This window comes from Periophthalmus magnuspinnatus, chromosome 6 (assembly GCF_009829125.3).
Source record: "Periophthalmus magnuspinnatus isolate fPerMag1 chromosome 6, fPerMag1.2.pri, whole genome shotgun sequence".
Lineage (NCBI taxonomy): Eukaryota > Metazoa > Chordata > Actinopteri > Gobiiformes > Gobiidae > Periophthalmus > Periophthalmus magnuspinnatus.
Window position 1 is genome coordinate 25,318,211 of NC_047131.1, and position 17,109 is coordinate 25,335,319.

Consider the following 17,109-nt stretch of genomic DNA (forward strand, 5'->3'; position numbering starts at 1 on the left):
ATGAAAGTTATTCACACAATATTTTTATGTACTTTGTTATTTGTGTCAATTGTCTTCCCGGTCATAGAGGAGAGAACCATTTCTATATATTTAGCTCCATCTAGTGGACTTAAATTGACTTGCTCAGGAAATACCAAACTGAGTTAATAAATTGAAGTAACATGGAGTTTTCTGTCATTCTGGTCAATTTGTCACTCCCACTCCCACTGTCACTCAGTCATGGTACAGTTTTTTTTAATAATAATTATTATTTTTTAATAATAATAATAATAATAATAATAATAATAATAATAATAATAATAATAATAATAATAATAATAATAATAATAATAATAATAATAAATAACAACAATAATAATAATAATAATAATAATAATAATAATAATAATTATTATTATTATTATTATTATTATTATTATTATTATTATTATTATTATTATTATTATTATTATTATTATTAAACTTGGTCTTTTGCTATGGATCAGACCTGGATGACTAAGGGATTACACAGACATAATTTATTTAGTTAGCTTACAACACACTAACAATCAAAACACAGTCTTTTTTTGAGTTGAACAAGAGTAATATTACTAATAATAATACTATTGCTGCTGCAATATGGATCAGCTAAACAGCAAAGAGTTTTGTGCAAACTGTTGCAAAATGAATAGTAAAAAAGGACTGAAATCTGCATTCCGAACAAGGTTAGGTAAAAACCAAATGCTTGCATATTGTTTACTTAAACTCTGTTAACCTGGTTTTATGTGCTTGCCTGGTACTCCATCAGCTAAGGTGCAAAGGTGACTGAAGGGTTATGGTTATTTGGTCAAGATCACTCTAAGCAGAGCCATGTTTGCTTCAGCAGCTTTATTCGTAGTGGTTGTTCTGCTGTATTTTATATTATTTAGAACTCACTCTAATGTTAAAAACTTCCCTCCAGGTCCGTGGCCTCTGCCTGTGTTTGGAAACCTGCTGGAGCTCAACTTGGACAGTCCTACATCTGATCTTCAGAGGGTAAGGTTGAACCATCCTTTTTTTTTATTATTATTATTTCATCTTCTTTGCAATTATGATAAATGTCTGGTTGTTAGCTGGCCAAACGCTATGGAAGCATCTATAGTCTCAAGATTGGTTCAAAGCCTGCAGTGGTCTTGAATGGTCTTCAGGCTATAAAGGAAGCTCTGGTTAACAAATCAGAGGACTTCTCTGGTAGGCCACAGGATCTGTTGATCAATCATGCTGTGAATGTCAAAGGTATTGTACTCAGCTCTTTGAATTTAATATTCTAAAATACTTTTTTGTAATAACCACACATAGAGCATCAAGAGTAAATCTCTCTGGAGTTGTAGGCCTATGTAAAATACTAAATATGTGTTTTAATTCAGAGTAGTAAATAACACCAAAACAACCACATAGTCTTCTATTGTGGAAAATAATTGACTTTTCAGTAATATTATTGATGTGTATAGCTTACATCTTTAGCTCCTAATTCATATTTGGACTCAGTTTAAATATGACAGTTTAAACATGGAACATTTAGGGTGTGTTCACACTTGCACATACATATCAAAATTTGTACTCAACTACGACTAAATTTGGAAATAAACCTGAACTAGATCAGGACTAAAGACAAAAACAGGACAACATCAGGTCTCTGGAATGGACTGGGCCCAAACAAGGACCCAACAAAGACAAGCATGAACACATATTTACAATTTTAAAACACTGCATTTCATTTTGGTGCACCTTCATATGAATTACGTGTGGTTTAAAGTGTACGAGTTAATGCAGTCTTTATTAATAATGATGTTTTTTGTGCAGCAACTGCCCCGGGAGTGGTGTTATCTGACTATGGGCCAGGTTGGCGAGAGCAGCGACGCTTCGGTCTGATGACTCTAAGAAACTTTGGCCTGGGAAAACAGTCAATGGAGAACCGGATTCTGCAGGAGATTGACCGTATAGTCAGAGTCCTAGAGCAGAGCACAGGTATGTTCAAACTTAATACTGTAACTATACTATAAAATACTGTAACTGTTTAAGTAATATGACTACAAGAAAGACATGTTGAACTATTTATTTTGTATTTTATAGGTCAATCTGTCTCTGGAAAATAAATAAAAAATCTTTTTGTAATAATTAACACTCTTGATTATGTATCTATTAATGTCATTAACAGATAAACCATTTAACCCTAAGATGATTTTCCATAATGCTGCTTCGAGTGTGATCTGCCAGGTCCTGTTCGCCAAACAGTTCGATTATGAAGATGAGTTCATGAAGTTTTTTGTGGGTCTTTTTCATGAAACCTCCAAAATAATTAATGGGCGTTGGGGAATGGTGAGCTGTTGTACAGATCATGGCTGAACCACCATGATATGCTTTACAGTGCATTCTTGTATTCTTATTTTGTTAATATAGATTTATGACTCAATCCCAATGGTACGAGGTTTGCCGTTACCTTTTAGGAAGGCATTTTCATTGTTTAAGGTATTTATCACCATAGTGTAATGGTTTTAGTATTGGATACATTACAGTTACAACTGAATATTATTTGACAGGATGCACATGAAAGAAGAATGGAGATTTTGGCTGAAAACAAAAATACACGAGTTCCAGGCAAACCAAGACATTTTATTGACAGCTACCTGGATGAAATAGACAAGGTTTGTTTGTGTTGCCTATAAAGTCAAACTTCTTGATTATTTCTGCCTACATCTCTTCATAAAAAAAGAGAGGTGAAATGAAGTCATCTTTTACTGAAGACCAGCTCTCTGCGTTTCTCCTGGACTTGCACTTTGCTGGGACTGACACAACAGCCAACACACTGCTTAGCGCCTTCCTCTACCTCATGAACTACCCACGAGTGCAAGGTACACACATTTATGGTGTTGGAAAGAAGTTCACACTAGGATAATTTTATAGTAGGATTATCTTAATTATTAGTAACCTGTGTGTGTGTTTGTTATATATATATATATATATATATATATATATATATATATATATATATATATATATATATATATATATATATATATATATATATATATATATATAATATTGCCCTTTGCTAGTTGAAACTGATTACCAGATTATCATACTAAGAGTTGTGAATTTAGAGCATTGTCAGCAAGAGATTGATCGAGTTCTGGATGGAAAAAGACAGGCTACCTTTGAAGACAGGCACCTGATGCCCTACACACAGGTACTCCACTACACTATGACCATAACTTACTGGTTTGTATATAGTATAGATTAATTTTTTTTTTCTTGAAGGCTGTCATCCATGAGATTCAGCGGGTTGCTGACACTGTTCCTCTTGCTATTTTTCATCAAACAACTAAAGACACTAACCTGATGGGATACTTTATACCAAAGGTATAGTCAAATAAGTGTTATCTTACATGGTATGAATATACATATATGTGTGTGGGGGGGGGGGGGATAGATAGATAGATTTATATTTATTTATCCATCCATTCATCCATCCATTTTCTTCCGCTTATCCGGGGCCGGGTCGTGGGGGCAGCAGTCTAAGCACTAAGGACTCCCAGACTTCCCTCACCCCGGACACATCCTCCAGCTCCTCCGGTGGGACCCCAAGGCGTTCTCAGGCCAGCCAAGAGACATAGTCCCTCCAGCGTGTCCTGGGTTTTCCCCGGAAGACCAGAACACCTCCCTAGGGAGGCGTCCAGGAGGCATCCTGAGCAGATGCCCGAGCCACCTCAACTGGTTCCTCTCAACATGTAGGAGCAGCGGCTCTACTCCGAGCTCCTCCCGTGTGACCGAGCTCCTCACTCTATCCCTAAGGGTGCACCCGGCCACTCTGCGGAGGAAACCCATTTTGGCCACTTGTGTCCGCGATCTTGTCCTTTCGGTCATTATCCAGAGCTCATGACCATAGGTGAGGGTAGGAACGTAGATTGACCGGTAAATCGAGAGCTTTGCCTTTGGGTTCAGCTCCTTCTTTACCACAACGGACCGATACAGCGACCGCATCACTGCAGACGCTGCACCAATCCACCTGTCAAGCTCACGCTCCATCCTTCCCTCACTCGTGAACAAGATCCTGAGATACTTGAACTCCTCCACTTGAGGCAGAGACTCACCACCCACCCGGAGAGTGCAAACCACCTTTTTCCGGTCGAGAACCATGGCCTCGGATTTGGAGGAGCTGATTCTCATCCCAGCTGCTTCACACTCGGCTGCAAACCGCCCCAGTGCCTGCTGCAGGTCCTGGCTCGAAGAAGCCATCAGGACAACATCATCTGCAAACAGCAGAGATGAAATCCTGTGGTTCCCAAACCAGACCCCTTCCAGCCCCTGGCTGCGCCTAGAAATTCTGTCCATAAATATAATGAACAGAACCGGTGACAAAGGGCAGCCCTGGTGGAGTCCAACATGCACCGGGAACAGGTCTGACTTACTGCCGGCAATGCGAACACAGCTCCTGCTTCGGTCATACAGGGACCGGACAGCCCTTAGCAAAGAGCCCCGGACCCCATACTCCCAGAGCACCCCCCAAAGGACACCGCGAGGGACACGGTCGAATGCCTTCTCCAGATCCACAAAACACATGTGGACTGGTTGGGCAAACTCCCATGAACCCTCGAGGACCCGATGGAGAGTATAGAGCTGGTCCAGTGTTCCGCGACCAGGACGAAAACCACACTGCTCCTCCTGAATCCGAGGTTCGACTATCGGTCGGATTCTCCTCTCCAGTACCCTGGAATAGACCTTACCGGGAAGGCTGAGGAGTGTGATTCCCCTGTAATTGGAACACACCCTCCGGTCCCCCTTCTTATACAGAGGGACCACCACCCCGGTCTGCCATTCCACAGGTACTGTCCCCAACCGCCACGCGATGTTGCAGAGACGTGTCAGCCAAGACAGCCCCACAACATCCAGAGACTTGAGGTACTCAGGACGGATCTCATCCACCCCCGGAGCTTGCCAACCACCTCAGTGACTTCAGCCAGGGTGATGGACGAGTCCGCCTCCGGGTCCCCAGTTTCTGCTTCCTCCTCGGAAGACGTGACGGGGGGATTGAGGAGATCCTCAAAGTATTCCTTCCACCGCCCAACAACATCCCCAGTCGAGGTCAGCAGCTCTCCACCCGCACTGTAAACAGTGTTGGTGAAGCACTGCTTCCCCCTCTTGAGGCGTCGGACAGTTTGCCAGAATTTCTTTGAGGCCGTCCGATAGTCCTCCTCCATGGCCTCCCCGAACTCCTCCCAACCCCGAGTTCTTGCCTCTGTGACTGCACGAGCCACGGCGCGCTTGGCTCGCCGGTACTCATCAGCTGCCTCAGGAGTCCCACGAGCCAACAAGGCTCGATAGGACTCCTTCTTCAGCTTGACGGCATCCCTTACTTCCAGTGTCCACCACTGGGTTCGGGGATTGCCACCGCGACAAGCACCGCAGACCTTACAACCACAACTACGAGCAGCCGCATCGACAATAGAGGTGGAGAACATGGCCCACTCAGAGTCCATGTCCCCAGCCTCCCCCGGGATCAAGGAGAAGCTCCTTGATCCCGGGGGAGTGAAGGTGGGAGTTGAAGACCCCTCTGACAGAGGGCTCTGCCAGACATTCCCAGCAGACCCTCACGATGCGCTTGGGCCTGCCAGGTCTGTCCGGCTTCCTCCTCATCCAACTCACCACCAGGTGGTGATCAGTTGACAGCTCAGCCCCTCTCTTCATCCGAGTGTCCAAGACACGTGGTCGGAGGTCAGATGACATGACAACAAAGTCGATCAACCTAGAGTGTCCTGGTGCCACGTGCACCAATGGACACCCTTGTGCTCGAACATGGTGTTTGTTATGGACAAACTGTGACTAGCACAGAAGTCCAATAACAAAACACCTCTCGGGTTCAGAACAGGGAGGCCATTCTTCCCAATCACGCCCCTCCAAGTGTCACTGTCATTACCCACATGGGCATTGAAGTCCCCCAGGAGAACAACGGAGTCCCCAGTTGGTGCACTGTCTAGTACCCCTCTCAGGGACTCCAAGAAGGCCGGGTACTCTGCACTGCTGTTTGGCCCGTAGGCCGACACAACAGTGAGAGACCTGTCCCCAACCCGGAGGCGCAGGGACGCGACCCTCTCATTCACCGGGGTGAACTCCAACACGTGGTGGCTGAGCTGTGGGGCAATGAGCAAGCCCACACCAGCTCGCCGCCGCTCCCCGTGGGCAACGCCAGAGAAATGGAGAGTCCAGCCCCTCTCAAGAAGTTGGGTTCCAGAGCCCAAGCTGTGCGTGGAGGTGAGGCCGACTATATCTAGCCGGTAACGCTCAACCTCCCGCACAAGCTCAGGCTCCTTCCCCCCCAGCGAGGTGACATTCCATGTCCCCAGAGCTAGTCTCCATGTCCGGAGATCTGGTCGTTGAGGTCCCCGCCTTCGACTGCCGCCCAGATTTCTCCGCACCCGCCCCTCATGGCTCCTCTCGCAGGTGGTGGGTCCACGGGAGGACGGCCCCACGTTGTTTCTTCGGGCTGGGCCTGGCCGGGCCCCGTGGGGAAAGGCCACCAGGCGCTCGCTGCCGAGCACCCACCCCAGGCCTGGCTCCAGGGTGGGGCCCCGGTAACATCCCCCCCCCCGGTAGCCAGTCCGGGCGACGTAAACGGCCTTGATGTTTTTTCCTTCATGATGGGCTTCTGAACCGCTCTTAGTCAGACCCGTCTCCCAGGACCTGTTTGCCATGGGTGACCCTACTAGGGGCATGAAGCCCCCGACAACATAGCTCCCAGGATCATTCAGGTGCTCAAACCCCTCCACCACATTAAGGTGGCGGTTCGGGAAGGGATATATTTATTTATATAATTATATTATTGTGTCCAGGGCACAATAATAGCATTTATTTAATGTGTAATACCAGAGTAATATAATGTGGATACTTTTAGGGGACTATGGTCATTCCTAATCTGTCGTCTGTGCTGAGTGAGGAGGGTCAGTGGAAGTTTCCTCGTGGCTTTCACCCTGAGAACTTCCTCGATGATCAGGGAGAGTTTGTGAAGCCAGAGGCCTTCATGCCCTTCTCTGCAGGTCTGTGTAGCACTAAATACTGCAGATGTATTGATTTCACACGTGTATTTTATACTCGTGTTGGTTTGAATGCTCAGGTCCTCGGATGTGTCTGGGGGAGGGTTTGGCTCGAATGGAGCTCTTTCTCATCACAGTGACACTGCTCAGAAAGTTTAAGTTCATCTGGCCTGAAGATGCTGGAGAACCCGACTACACTCCTGTGTTCGGTTCCACCCAAACCCCGAAGCCCTACCACATGAAAGTTCAAATGCGAACAACTGCCTGACAATGTTGCAAAATGTTTGTTGTTTTTTTTCCTCTAAAAAGTGATTATTAAGTTCTGTGAAAAAAAAAAAAAAAAAAAGTCATTTTTGTATGACTCTGTATGACATGTTTAGTTGAATAAGTCATTTCTGTGGTCATAAAATCTCCCACCTGAATACAGATGTAATCATTAAATAAAAGCTGAACAAAAAGCACGGATGAAACCTCTTATGTGTGCCTGTGTTACATACTATCTCAAATATTTAGATATGTCATATGTAATACCAGTGTAAACACATTCAGGCCATATAGATCCTTATGACATCATAATATAAAGACTTGAGGGGTTCCTCTCTGCACCCATCCTCTCTTTTGTGGCAGGGCTCTTTTGCTGGTGTAACAGTGGTGCATTGTTGAAGTGTTTGTGTGGGCACAGTATTGTTGCACAGCTGATTGTCAGTGGGAGGCCAGTGCTGGGATGTGTGCTGACATGGGCCTTCTGTGGTCACATTGAGTTGGTTTTACTGGTGGCAGAGGGCAGAGAGGGACCCAAAACAAACTGAAAACTAAATTGAAGTCTATAGGAAAGGCTTTCCTGACATGGGACAGAAGATACAAGCCATTAACAAATCATCATTGTATTGACAGAACATGGACTAATTTTGGATTTTGTTTTCACTTTCTATATCACCTACTTGCATTGGATTGGAGTAGTCGGACTATATTTTCAGAATGCAGGAGTCTCCTGGTGCCATGGGTGTTGATGGCAGCTATGCCAGTAACGTCCCAGCCTTTCTGACCAAGCTGTGGACCCTCGTGGAGGATCCTGACACAAACCACCTCATCTGCTGGAGTGCTGTGAGTTACTGTATTTATAATCACAACTAGGGCGTTTCATATTCAGGTCCTCATTTTACTCTTCCCAGAAATATGTTGGGAAATTTTGTAGACTTTAAAGACCATTTTGAATTGTCTCCTAATTTTCTCTGACTCTTTTAGACTGGGACAAGTTTCCATGTATTTGACCAGGGACGCTTCGCTAAGGAGGTGTTGCCAAAGTACTTCAAGCACAACAACATGGCAAGTTTTGTACGGCAGCTAAACATGTGTAAGTGTATTTGTGTGTTGCCTGACCCTTTCTGACTGTTGTTTTTTTTATGTATACTTATTTTCTTATATTTTGTTGTATGTATATGGACTAGATGGTTTCCGTAAGGTGGTCAACATTGAACAGAGTGGATTAGTGAAACCAGAGAGAGACGACACAGAGTTCCAGCACTTGTATTTCCTGCAGGGACACGAGCACATGTTGGAACATATTAAGAGGAAGGTGAGGCGAGTGATGCACCTATGCAACATATTATATGAAAAAGCACACTATTTCACACTGTGCACATGTTACGTTTGTTTAGGTGTCCATTGTGAAAAGTGAGGAAACTAAAGTGAGGCAAGAAGACTTGAGCAAACTGCTGTATGAAGTCCAACTCCTGAGGACACAGCAAGACAACATGGAGTGTCAGATGCAAGACATGAAACAGTGAGTGCAACACATGAGCCTCTGTGTGATAGTGATGTTTATTTTAACCTTTCCTTTCCTAAGTTACAAAAGCATTGTCTAGAAGTTATTTACGTTTAATTTTGGGGAAGGATCTGCCACCTGCTTGTCTCCGTAGAAATTGTGTGCCTTGAATGTTCCACAGTATCGCCTTAAACTTATTTGATTCCTTGAAGAGGAGCAGGTAACATCACCATGCTAAGTTACAGCTCAGATCTATGGAGAGATGACCCTGCTCACTGTAAGCAAAATTTTCAAGATATTTTTGAGCCATGAAAATACCTGTAATTGAATAAATGCAAAATAGATAAGTTCATTGCTATATTGCAGAACATTCCAGGCAAAGCAATAGCATCAAGTATTTGCTGGACCCTCCACTAGAGTTAGTTACATATTGCAGCTTTAAAGGCCTATTTGTGAATCAGGAAAACATATTAAAAATTGAAAAAGACTGATGAGCAGGCTAGGCGCTTTTAGAAAGACTAGAATGAGTGCTCATGTGTGTATCTCCATGAAGAGTTTTATTATTATTATTATTATTATTATTATTATTATTATTATTATTATTATTATTATTATTATTATTATTATTATTATTATTATTATTATTATTATTGTTATTATTATTATTATTATTATTATTATTATTATTATTATTATTATTATTATTATTATTATTTTCACCAAACCTGATCTACTTTTGACTAACTTGAACACTTGCACTTGAACATCCATTGGTTCGTGTTTAAGTTAATTAACCCTCAGAACAAATGGTCCGGGGGCTGGACTGACATTTCTCTTCAGGCCTTTGTAGCTGAAAATAGCTGCATTGGGGCTTTTGTGTTGGTCAGGGGCTTTGTGCTAGCCATTGTGCGCTAATGAGAGAGGAGAATGTTCACCTGCTCACCTGACTGACACACATCACACATGGGCTCACAGGAGGGGCCCCTGACTCACATCTAGGCCTTAACAGCTTCCTATCATCAATCATGTACAACTTGACCTACTTTAGTTGTCATTTCTTGTTTCTAATATTGGTCTATCAGTGTTTTTCTTGTTTAAATGTTTATTGATTTAATAACATATATAATTGGTTGATGTGATTAAACACGATGTCCTCTCTCTTTGCTTGAAGGCAGAATGAGGTGCTGTGGAGAGAGGTAGTGTCACTGAGACAGAATCACACGCAGCAGCAAAAGGTCATGAACAAGGTCAGTGTAAGAAGGGTTTACGAACCATTTATATCACTGACTTTTTCATTTTACAGTGTTACCTTTCGAAGTGTACAATTAATCCATTTTAAAGTAGGAATGCCAAAAGTATAGACAGCAAATATTATAACTAACATCGAAAGCAAGTATTGATACTGTGAAAAATAAAATTAGTTAAAACCTGAATTGTTTTAGAATAACTTTGATCTATGTCAAAACTCATAGAAGACTACCGAAACTACTATTATTGTGGTGAAATTCCTTTTTTCTTTTTTTTCTTTTTTGTAAAAACACTTTTTTATTAGAGTTGTTGTTGGTTTTTTGTTTTGTTTTTGTTGTTGTTGTTTGTTTTTTTCATTATCGCGGATATCAAGATGAGTACTGAGCTTTCTCCTTTCAAAATTGGGTTGGTTTTTTTTTTTTTTTTTTTTTTTTACTGTCACAACACTATTCTGAAGCATAACAGTGATTTCTATTTAATGTTGACTGATGTGAAGATGCAGAATGTATTAATGTATTATATGTGACTGACTGTATATGTCTGAGCCTGCTGATTCATGGTGAGCTTTCTCTGTGTTCCAGCTGATCCAGTTTCTGTTCAGCCAGATGCAGCCCACCTCCCCCAGCACTGTGGGCCTGAAGAGAAAGCTGTGAGTGTACACACATCATGGTGCTATCATCAAAAGTGAGACAAACAAGCAGCTGACAAACTGAACAATCTGACCATCCACCAGAGCTGTGAATGGACACGAGTGCTGAGTCAGAGAGTCTCACACAAACACAGTGATGACAGGAGCCCGCTCCAGCCCCTGTGTGTGTGTGTGTGCGTGTGTGTGTGTGGGGGGTGTCAGGGTGTGTGTGTGTGTGTGTGGGGGGGTGGACGTGTGTGTGCGTGGGTGTGTGTGTGTGCGTGCGCTGATTCAGCTTTTTACTGTGTAGTACTGTGTGACCAAGGCTGATAGTGGAAAAGAAGAAAAAAATGACAAAACTAAAAAAGACAATTACCCATACCAAGACTGAGAGATGTTGTGAAGACACATAACCAAAATCTAAAAGCAATCCTCATTCATCTATAAAGTTATCTTAAAACTTTCGATTGTGAAATCACATTTAAATTGTTATGGTTTAAGAACACATTTTGATTGACTAAAACATGTGTTGTTTTAGGCCACTGATGTTGGATGATGGCTCTCCCAGCCCACCTGCCTCTAAATTCAGCCATAGCCACCAAGTGGAGCCTATGAACGACTCTTTTTACATTCAGTCGGTGGGTTACATATTATATATTTTTACTTCTTTAGCTTGACCTAAATAGAAATATTTCTTTATTAGACATTTGCCATGGCTATAATTTCTGAGAGAGATCAAAACAAGGTTGTGTATGACGATTTAAAATAGTTTGAAGCTGTCAAGATGGATGTACCTGTAACACTAGAGGGCGCCAGCATGTTTTTTTTGTTGTTTTTTTTTTTTTACAGATGTAGGCCTAACTTCATGCCAACTCAACTTCTATAAATTAATTTAATAACGTTTTTGGTTATAACAATTAAACAATACATAAATAAAACGGTTTAAATTTTTTATTATATTCTAATTATAAATAAAAAACACTAAAAATGATGCATTTACATTAAAGCCTTCCAGTGACAGTGCCTCATGCTCTGCCAGTGGGATGGCTGGAGGACCAATCATATCAGATGTCACTGAGATGTCCCACACCCCAATGGCCATGCACATGCAGACAGAGGAGACAAGGTTGGTCACATCATGCTATAAATATACGTACTGTGCACATATACTTTGACAACATTACTGTGCTTTGTATGGCTTGGATAGCTATATACTCTGCACTTTATGGATTTGAAAATAAGTTCTGTATTTAAAAGTCACTTTCCTCCTGACAACATGAATAGGAGAAAATAATAGCTAGGTCTTTTTCAACCTCCTTCAACCTCCCCATGTTTGAATGTCTCCTCAGGGAAAAGTGCATGATGCTGATAAAAGAGGAGCCAGTGAGTCCAGGCGTGAGAGGAGGAGGAGGGGCCAAAGGGGGCAGTGTTGGAGCAGATCCTGCAGGCCTGAGCACATGTGAGGTGTGCCCCACAGAGCCCCCTGTCCTGCCTGTGGCCCTGGTCCAGTCTGTTCTGGAGGGGAGGGGCTCTACTGGACCTGTGGGGGACAGGAGGAGTAAGAGAATGGCCCCAGAAAGGTAGGGCACCGCGTGGAGCCCAAACTATCTAGTATTTTGAATGCATTTTATTTTATGAAAACATTTGCACAGTGATTTGACAGGTTTTTATTAGATATATATGAATATGCCTCTGAACTAATTTGTGTGTTGATAGGTGCATTTATGTCGCAATATTTTTTTGTACCTTCTTTAAATTGACAACAATCACACCTTTGTGTCTCAAGTAAATATACTATCTTATTTTATTTGTGTTGACATTTAACTTTATGTCAGTTTTTGTTTAATCTAAAGCCCAATTATAGATGTTATTTTCAAACCAGGTCAAAACAAAAAACATCAAAACTACATTTTTGCTGTTAATATTCAGCCATAGAATTCTGCCCTGCCCTCAATTTGAAAATAAGGGCTGTTTCTATGTTGTGATGTCACATTGACAACCTTTATATGTAATATTTCATTTGTTTAGAGGGGAGGTGTCAGAGGCTGTGGAGAATGTGGACATGAGTCTGGAGGAGCTGCAGCAGCTGCTGCTCAGGAACCACCAGCACAGTTCAGTGGAGGTCGGGGCCAGCACTGCTATAGATGTAGGTCTCGCTCTCACCACACTCACACAGAGACATGTCCCACTCTTCCATGTATTACTCACACCAGTACTCAGCTCTTGTCCTCTGTCTCATAGCCCTTCAGTCTCAGTCTGCCTCTCACAGAGTGGAACTTCAATGAGATGGACCCAAACCTCAAATCTGTAAGTTATATAATTAAATGCTGCACATTAAGACTATAATAAACCCTAAACAAGAGAAACTCCCACGAGTGATTTAATGTTATGACTCAGAGAATCCAAACGCCTTATTATTATATATTATATAAGATCAGAATGATCATGTGTATGTATCTTGACCGTACATGAGCTCATCTGTGATGAAATATCGTCTGTTCAGGCTCAAAAAATATAATAAACAGCTTTAAAGGATGATACAATTTACATAACACTTTTCAAAGACGTCCTTAAAATGCACTCTATAAAATCCTTTATCAATCTTCAATGAAATGTTTATTTAACTTTGACTTAGTACTGTATCGGTGTTAAATCCTAAATATGATGATTAGTAACGTTCTTTGATAGAGTCCTTTCTGCAGTCCCATGGGCCTTGAGACTCTCTGACATACACATCATGTACCAAACTGAACAGAAATATTTGAAATAAAGAGTCGTTATAAAATGTGTAGTCTATACATGTCTAAATATCTCAAAACATAGGCACATTTCATATAAACAGGAAACATAGTATTGTATTTTATAAATTTCATAAACCAGCCTGTTTGATGTTTGTTTTCACAGTATATGTTCCACAACCAGGAAGCGGAGGCATTTCCAGCCAATGACTGTGAAGAGCAGTGATCATACGTCTCGTTGTGGACTCTTTTTTGAGTCAGAAGGTATATTTAGTAACTAAGCACATTCACTTTACCTTTGTGAATGCATATAATACTAAAGCAAATGTTTATTCTCTATTTTCCAGCTGTCAATCCTTTCATTCCTACATAAACCCCATGGTCCTGCCAGGCTGTTTCTTTATGGGGTTTGCATCACATCAACACTAATGTCAAAATGACCTACTCAAAATCATGCTTGGACTGCAACAATGACTGTAAGACTGTGGGTAATATTGTTATTCAAAACATAGTTATCCACACATTTGACACTCAGCCAAATGTATGCTGACAAAGCATCAAGGTTTTTGCACTTTACATTTTGTGAGAGGATTTCTACCTGTGAAGTTTTTTCCATTACTAATCTGCTCTTTGGCACATACAGAAGAAAAATACTCTTTAGAAACAACACTCACTGTAAGTATTTGTATATAAAGTTATATAAAATTAGTTGTAGACACAGTGGCTACTGTATAAAGCATCACAAAATGTAGAGCATATATGTGTTTTAAAGGTGTCGATGCATACAAATATTTGAATAGCTCCTCATTTAGTACAAGAACATGTAAATGTGTTTCTACAGAGGTGCATTAGCCTTAATTTCAGAAAATAGCTCTTTACCAAGAGTCATCTGAAACTTCAATATGAACATTTTTATGATATATGTATATACTGTATGTAATATATAAATCAAATTTCATCCATCTAATGCACCTTTGCACAGCATAACATGTAGCCAATCACCTTCTGTCCATGTGAGTGTGAATGTTACAAACAAAACCATAAACAGCATTGCATTTTTGCACATCTGTATAATAGTGCAATAGCATGTGCACAGATGTCTGTCATTATAGAGACTTGCGTTCATGAGTTATTTATTTCTTTTATTTAAAAGAAAGTTTTAAAATCCCAACTAACCCTGTAAGCAAAACACAATTCTGCCCCTGGCACAGTCAAATCCCACAACAAACCAAACAATCAGTTATAGTAAATAGGATAATAAGAGAACAAAATCTGTGATTTTACAGGGCTATGTATACTGTGGCTATATCTTTTATACAAGCTCTATAAATCCAAAGATTACAGAAGTTAACAACATTTGTAAAATCAATATGTGAACATAGTTCTTCCCACTGGTTGCGGGCAACAGTTGAAAAGTAAAACTTTTCAGTGATTACTTCAGGGGAAAGTGTTATTGTACAGACTGTACAGAACTGTGTGAATCAAATAAACATAAAGATGACCATAGGAATGTAGGAAGTAGAAATACACCACAGCAAAAGAGTTTCACCCTGGTCTAAGAGATCTACTCTTTACACCTCTTCTAACACAATGCTGCACATAACAATACCAGTTAAAATCTTGTCATTGTTGGTTGCATTCAATTTGAAAATAAGGAAGATAATGAATATTACATGTATATTATAGAAAACAATTTTATAATCATATATGCAACAAAAAAAAGAGTCATTTCTCTCAGAACAAGCTTTTGCGAAAGCTAGCTGTGGTGACATGAAATTGCACTAAAACTAAATTGAAAGTGGTTTGACATTTGATGGTATATGGTACATCAGCATTTATGAATGTTTCTTATGATGGTGTGGGTGTGTTTTTTCCTATGAGTGACACACACTTGTGTTCTTCATTTATTCTGTTTTATCACTTTTAGAATTTGCACTTGAAATGAAGAGATGTGTGTACCAATGACAATTATGCTTGTCAAGATTGCTCAGAAAAATGTACCGTTGTTCACTTCTAAAACAAATCTCTGCTGTAACAAATCCTGGCATTGCAAAAGCAATCAACATGATTCCAGATGCTTTTGTGAAAGGGCCACATGCGGCTAAACGTGAACATGTTTTCTCCAGAGTATTGTTACAGAGAGTCAAAAAATGAATTATATATTTACTATTGTATTCAATATAAAGATAAATAAACGTTTATCAAATGGTTTATGATTTGCTTTTCCTTTTTGGTGTCAGGAACAATAGATCATCTGCTTTGTGTGTGCAGTGAATTGCACACTCTATATTTATTTAGGCTTAATGCTGGATGGTCTTCCGCTGTTATAACAACATTTTCACTGTATTTCACTTGAGAATGAGCCTTAATCTGAAATGCAATAGACCGCGACACATATAGCACCTTAATATGATCTTTTCATGTGTCAGGTTGTCTGCTTGTTTCAGGGCTACAAACACTGCTCTCCAGTTTCAACTCCATTATAGCGCGTATCCATTTGCAAACGCTCCAAATTGGGTTCCAGACCTTTTAACCAGCTTCCACTGCAGAGCGCTAGTGGTGAAATCACTTAGTAAACATCTCTTCTAACAGTAAGGTCAGAGACGGTCGTTTTTCTCATCACAGATTTAAACCCTAAAAGGAAAATGCACCCGTTTCCATTTCAGAGATGTTTACAATGAAAAACAAATATTATTATTGAGGCCTTAATGGTCTGTAAATAATTGATGCTGGCAAATTGGCTCAATGAGGCCAGCTTTTACACAGACATGCAATTGTTTAAACAACACATTTAATTAATTGGCCTCTCATTATATTGGGTGCATCATAATTATTCTCAAAAAATATATTTCTAAAGGCACTGTTGACATGAAATTTTCACCACATATTGGTATTAACCCAAGTGATCCACAAAAACAAATAAACCCACCCATATAGATTTCCAGTGAAATGGGAAGGATTAATGGAAAAAGTCATGTAATACTAGAAGAAAAAAAAAAAATGAATTAGAGAAACTAGTCACATACATTGGTCAGATGTGATTTTGGCTATAAGATATAAAGATTTCCTGGGGGTCTTTTTAGGCTGAATAACTGGCTGTTTCTGATCCTGCACACTTCCGAACGTTGGCAATCTTACTACTATTACTACAAATTTTGTTATGTCAAATATAGTACATCTCAGTTGGATAAAATAAAATGTATATACTCTAAGTGTTGTCTCATTTAATGCTGCTTAGCTTCCCCTATGTTATTTCTTTTTTGCTTTATAATTTTCCTGTATATTTCTTCATGTCCCTCATTCCCTGCTCGGCTGCATTATTTAGGCTGAGTGCTGTTTGGAATAGCCTGCGTCGTCCCAGTGTGGCTCTCCTCTTGCACTCATAGAGCAGCATCACTCACAGCTCTATTCTACGTGCACAGTCTCATCAGCAGCAGCCTTGTGGTCAGGCTATAAACATGCACAAACTCATATATGCATCCAGCTACCTTCTACACACATGTTGCCATCTCTCTGCTGCTATTTTGAACATAAACGCCACCTGCAGTCAGAGGAAGCAGCAGGCTATAACAGAATAAGGCCTCTTTTATTTATAACTAACTACCAGTGGTGCAGAGCTGAGGCACTTTAGGAACAAGCCAACCGCTAACAGGGACAGGGTAAGGAAAATGACGACACTGCCTG

The 17,109-nt window shown here is 40.7% G+C and overlaps 2 protein-coding genes across 2 annotated transcripts; both read left to right on the forward strand.

Moving 5' to 3' along the window:
• Positions 1–161: 161 nt before the first annotated feature.
• Positions 162–7,314, forward strand: LOC129456291 (cytochrome P450 2D10-like). Its single transcript, XM_055222226.1, has 11 exons — positions 162–222; positions 941–1,014; positions 1,092–1,209; positions 1,822–1,986; positions 2,177–2,337; positions 2,419–2,439; positions 2,559–2,663; positions 2,732–2,870; positions 3,120–3,205; positions 6,908–7,049; positions 7,127–7,314. Exons 1-11 carry the CDS (start codon positions 162–164, stop codon positions 7,312–7,314), a joined length of 1,260 nt encoding a protein of 419 aa, XP_055078201.1.
• A 526-nt stretch (positions 7,315–7,840) lies between these two features.
• hsf4 (heat shock transcription factor 4) lies at positions 7,841–13,854 on the forward strand. The gene is made up of 13 exons (XM_033967568.2): positions 7,841–8,150; positions 8,292–8,400; positions 8,495–8,622; positions 8,705–8,829; positions 9,983–10,058; positions 10,641–10,708; positions 11,226–11,325; positions 11,695–11,813; positions 12,037–12,267; positions 12,716–12,833; positions 12,929–12,994; positions 13,592–13,689; positions 13,773–13,854. The coding sequence occupies exons 1-12, from the start codon at positions 8,025–8,027 to the stop codon at positions 13,649–13,651; spliced, it is 1,326 nt and encodes a 441-aa protein (XP_033823459.2). The 5' UTR covers positions 7,841–8,024; the 3' UTR covers positions 13,652–13,689; positions 13,773–13,854.
• The last annotated feature ends 3,255 nt before the right edge of the window (positions 13,855–17,109 follow it).

What these genes read in the sequence shown, in the direction of transcription:
- LOC129456291 (XM_055222226.1), top strand. Translation starts at nt 162, where the DNA reads ATGGAGTTTTCTGTCATTCTGGTCAATTTGTCACTCCCACTCCCACTG. An exon ending in ACCTGATGCCCTACACACAG is followed by an intron (nt 3,206 to 6,907) that starts GTACTCCACTAC and finishes GGATACTTTTAG; the next exon opens with GGGACTATGGTCATTCCTAA. An exon ending in CTTCATGCCCTTCTCTGCAG is followed by an intron (nt 7,050 to 7,126) that starts GTCTGTGTAGCA and finishes TTGAATGCTCAG; the next exon opens with GTCCTCGGATGTGTCTGGGG.
- hsf4 (XM_033967568.2), top strand. Translation starts at nt 8,025, where the DNA reads ATGCAGGAGTCTCCTGGTGCCATGGGTGTTGATGGCAGCTATGCCAGT. An exon ending in GTGGGCCTGAAGAGAAAGCT is followed by an intron (nt 10,709 to 11,225) that starts GTGAGTGTACAC and finishes GTGTTGTTTTAG; the next exon opens with GCCACTGATGTTGGATGATG. An exon ending in AAGAGAATGGCCCCAGAAAG is followed by an intron (nt 12,268 to 12,715) that starts GTAGGGCACCGC and finishes TCATTTGTTTAG; the next exon opens with AGGGGAGGTGTCAGAGGCTG.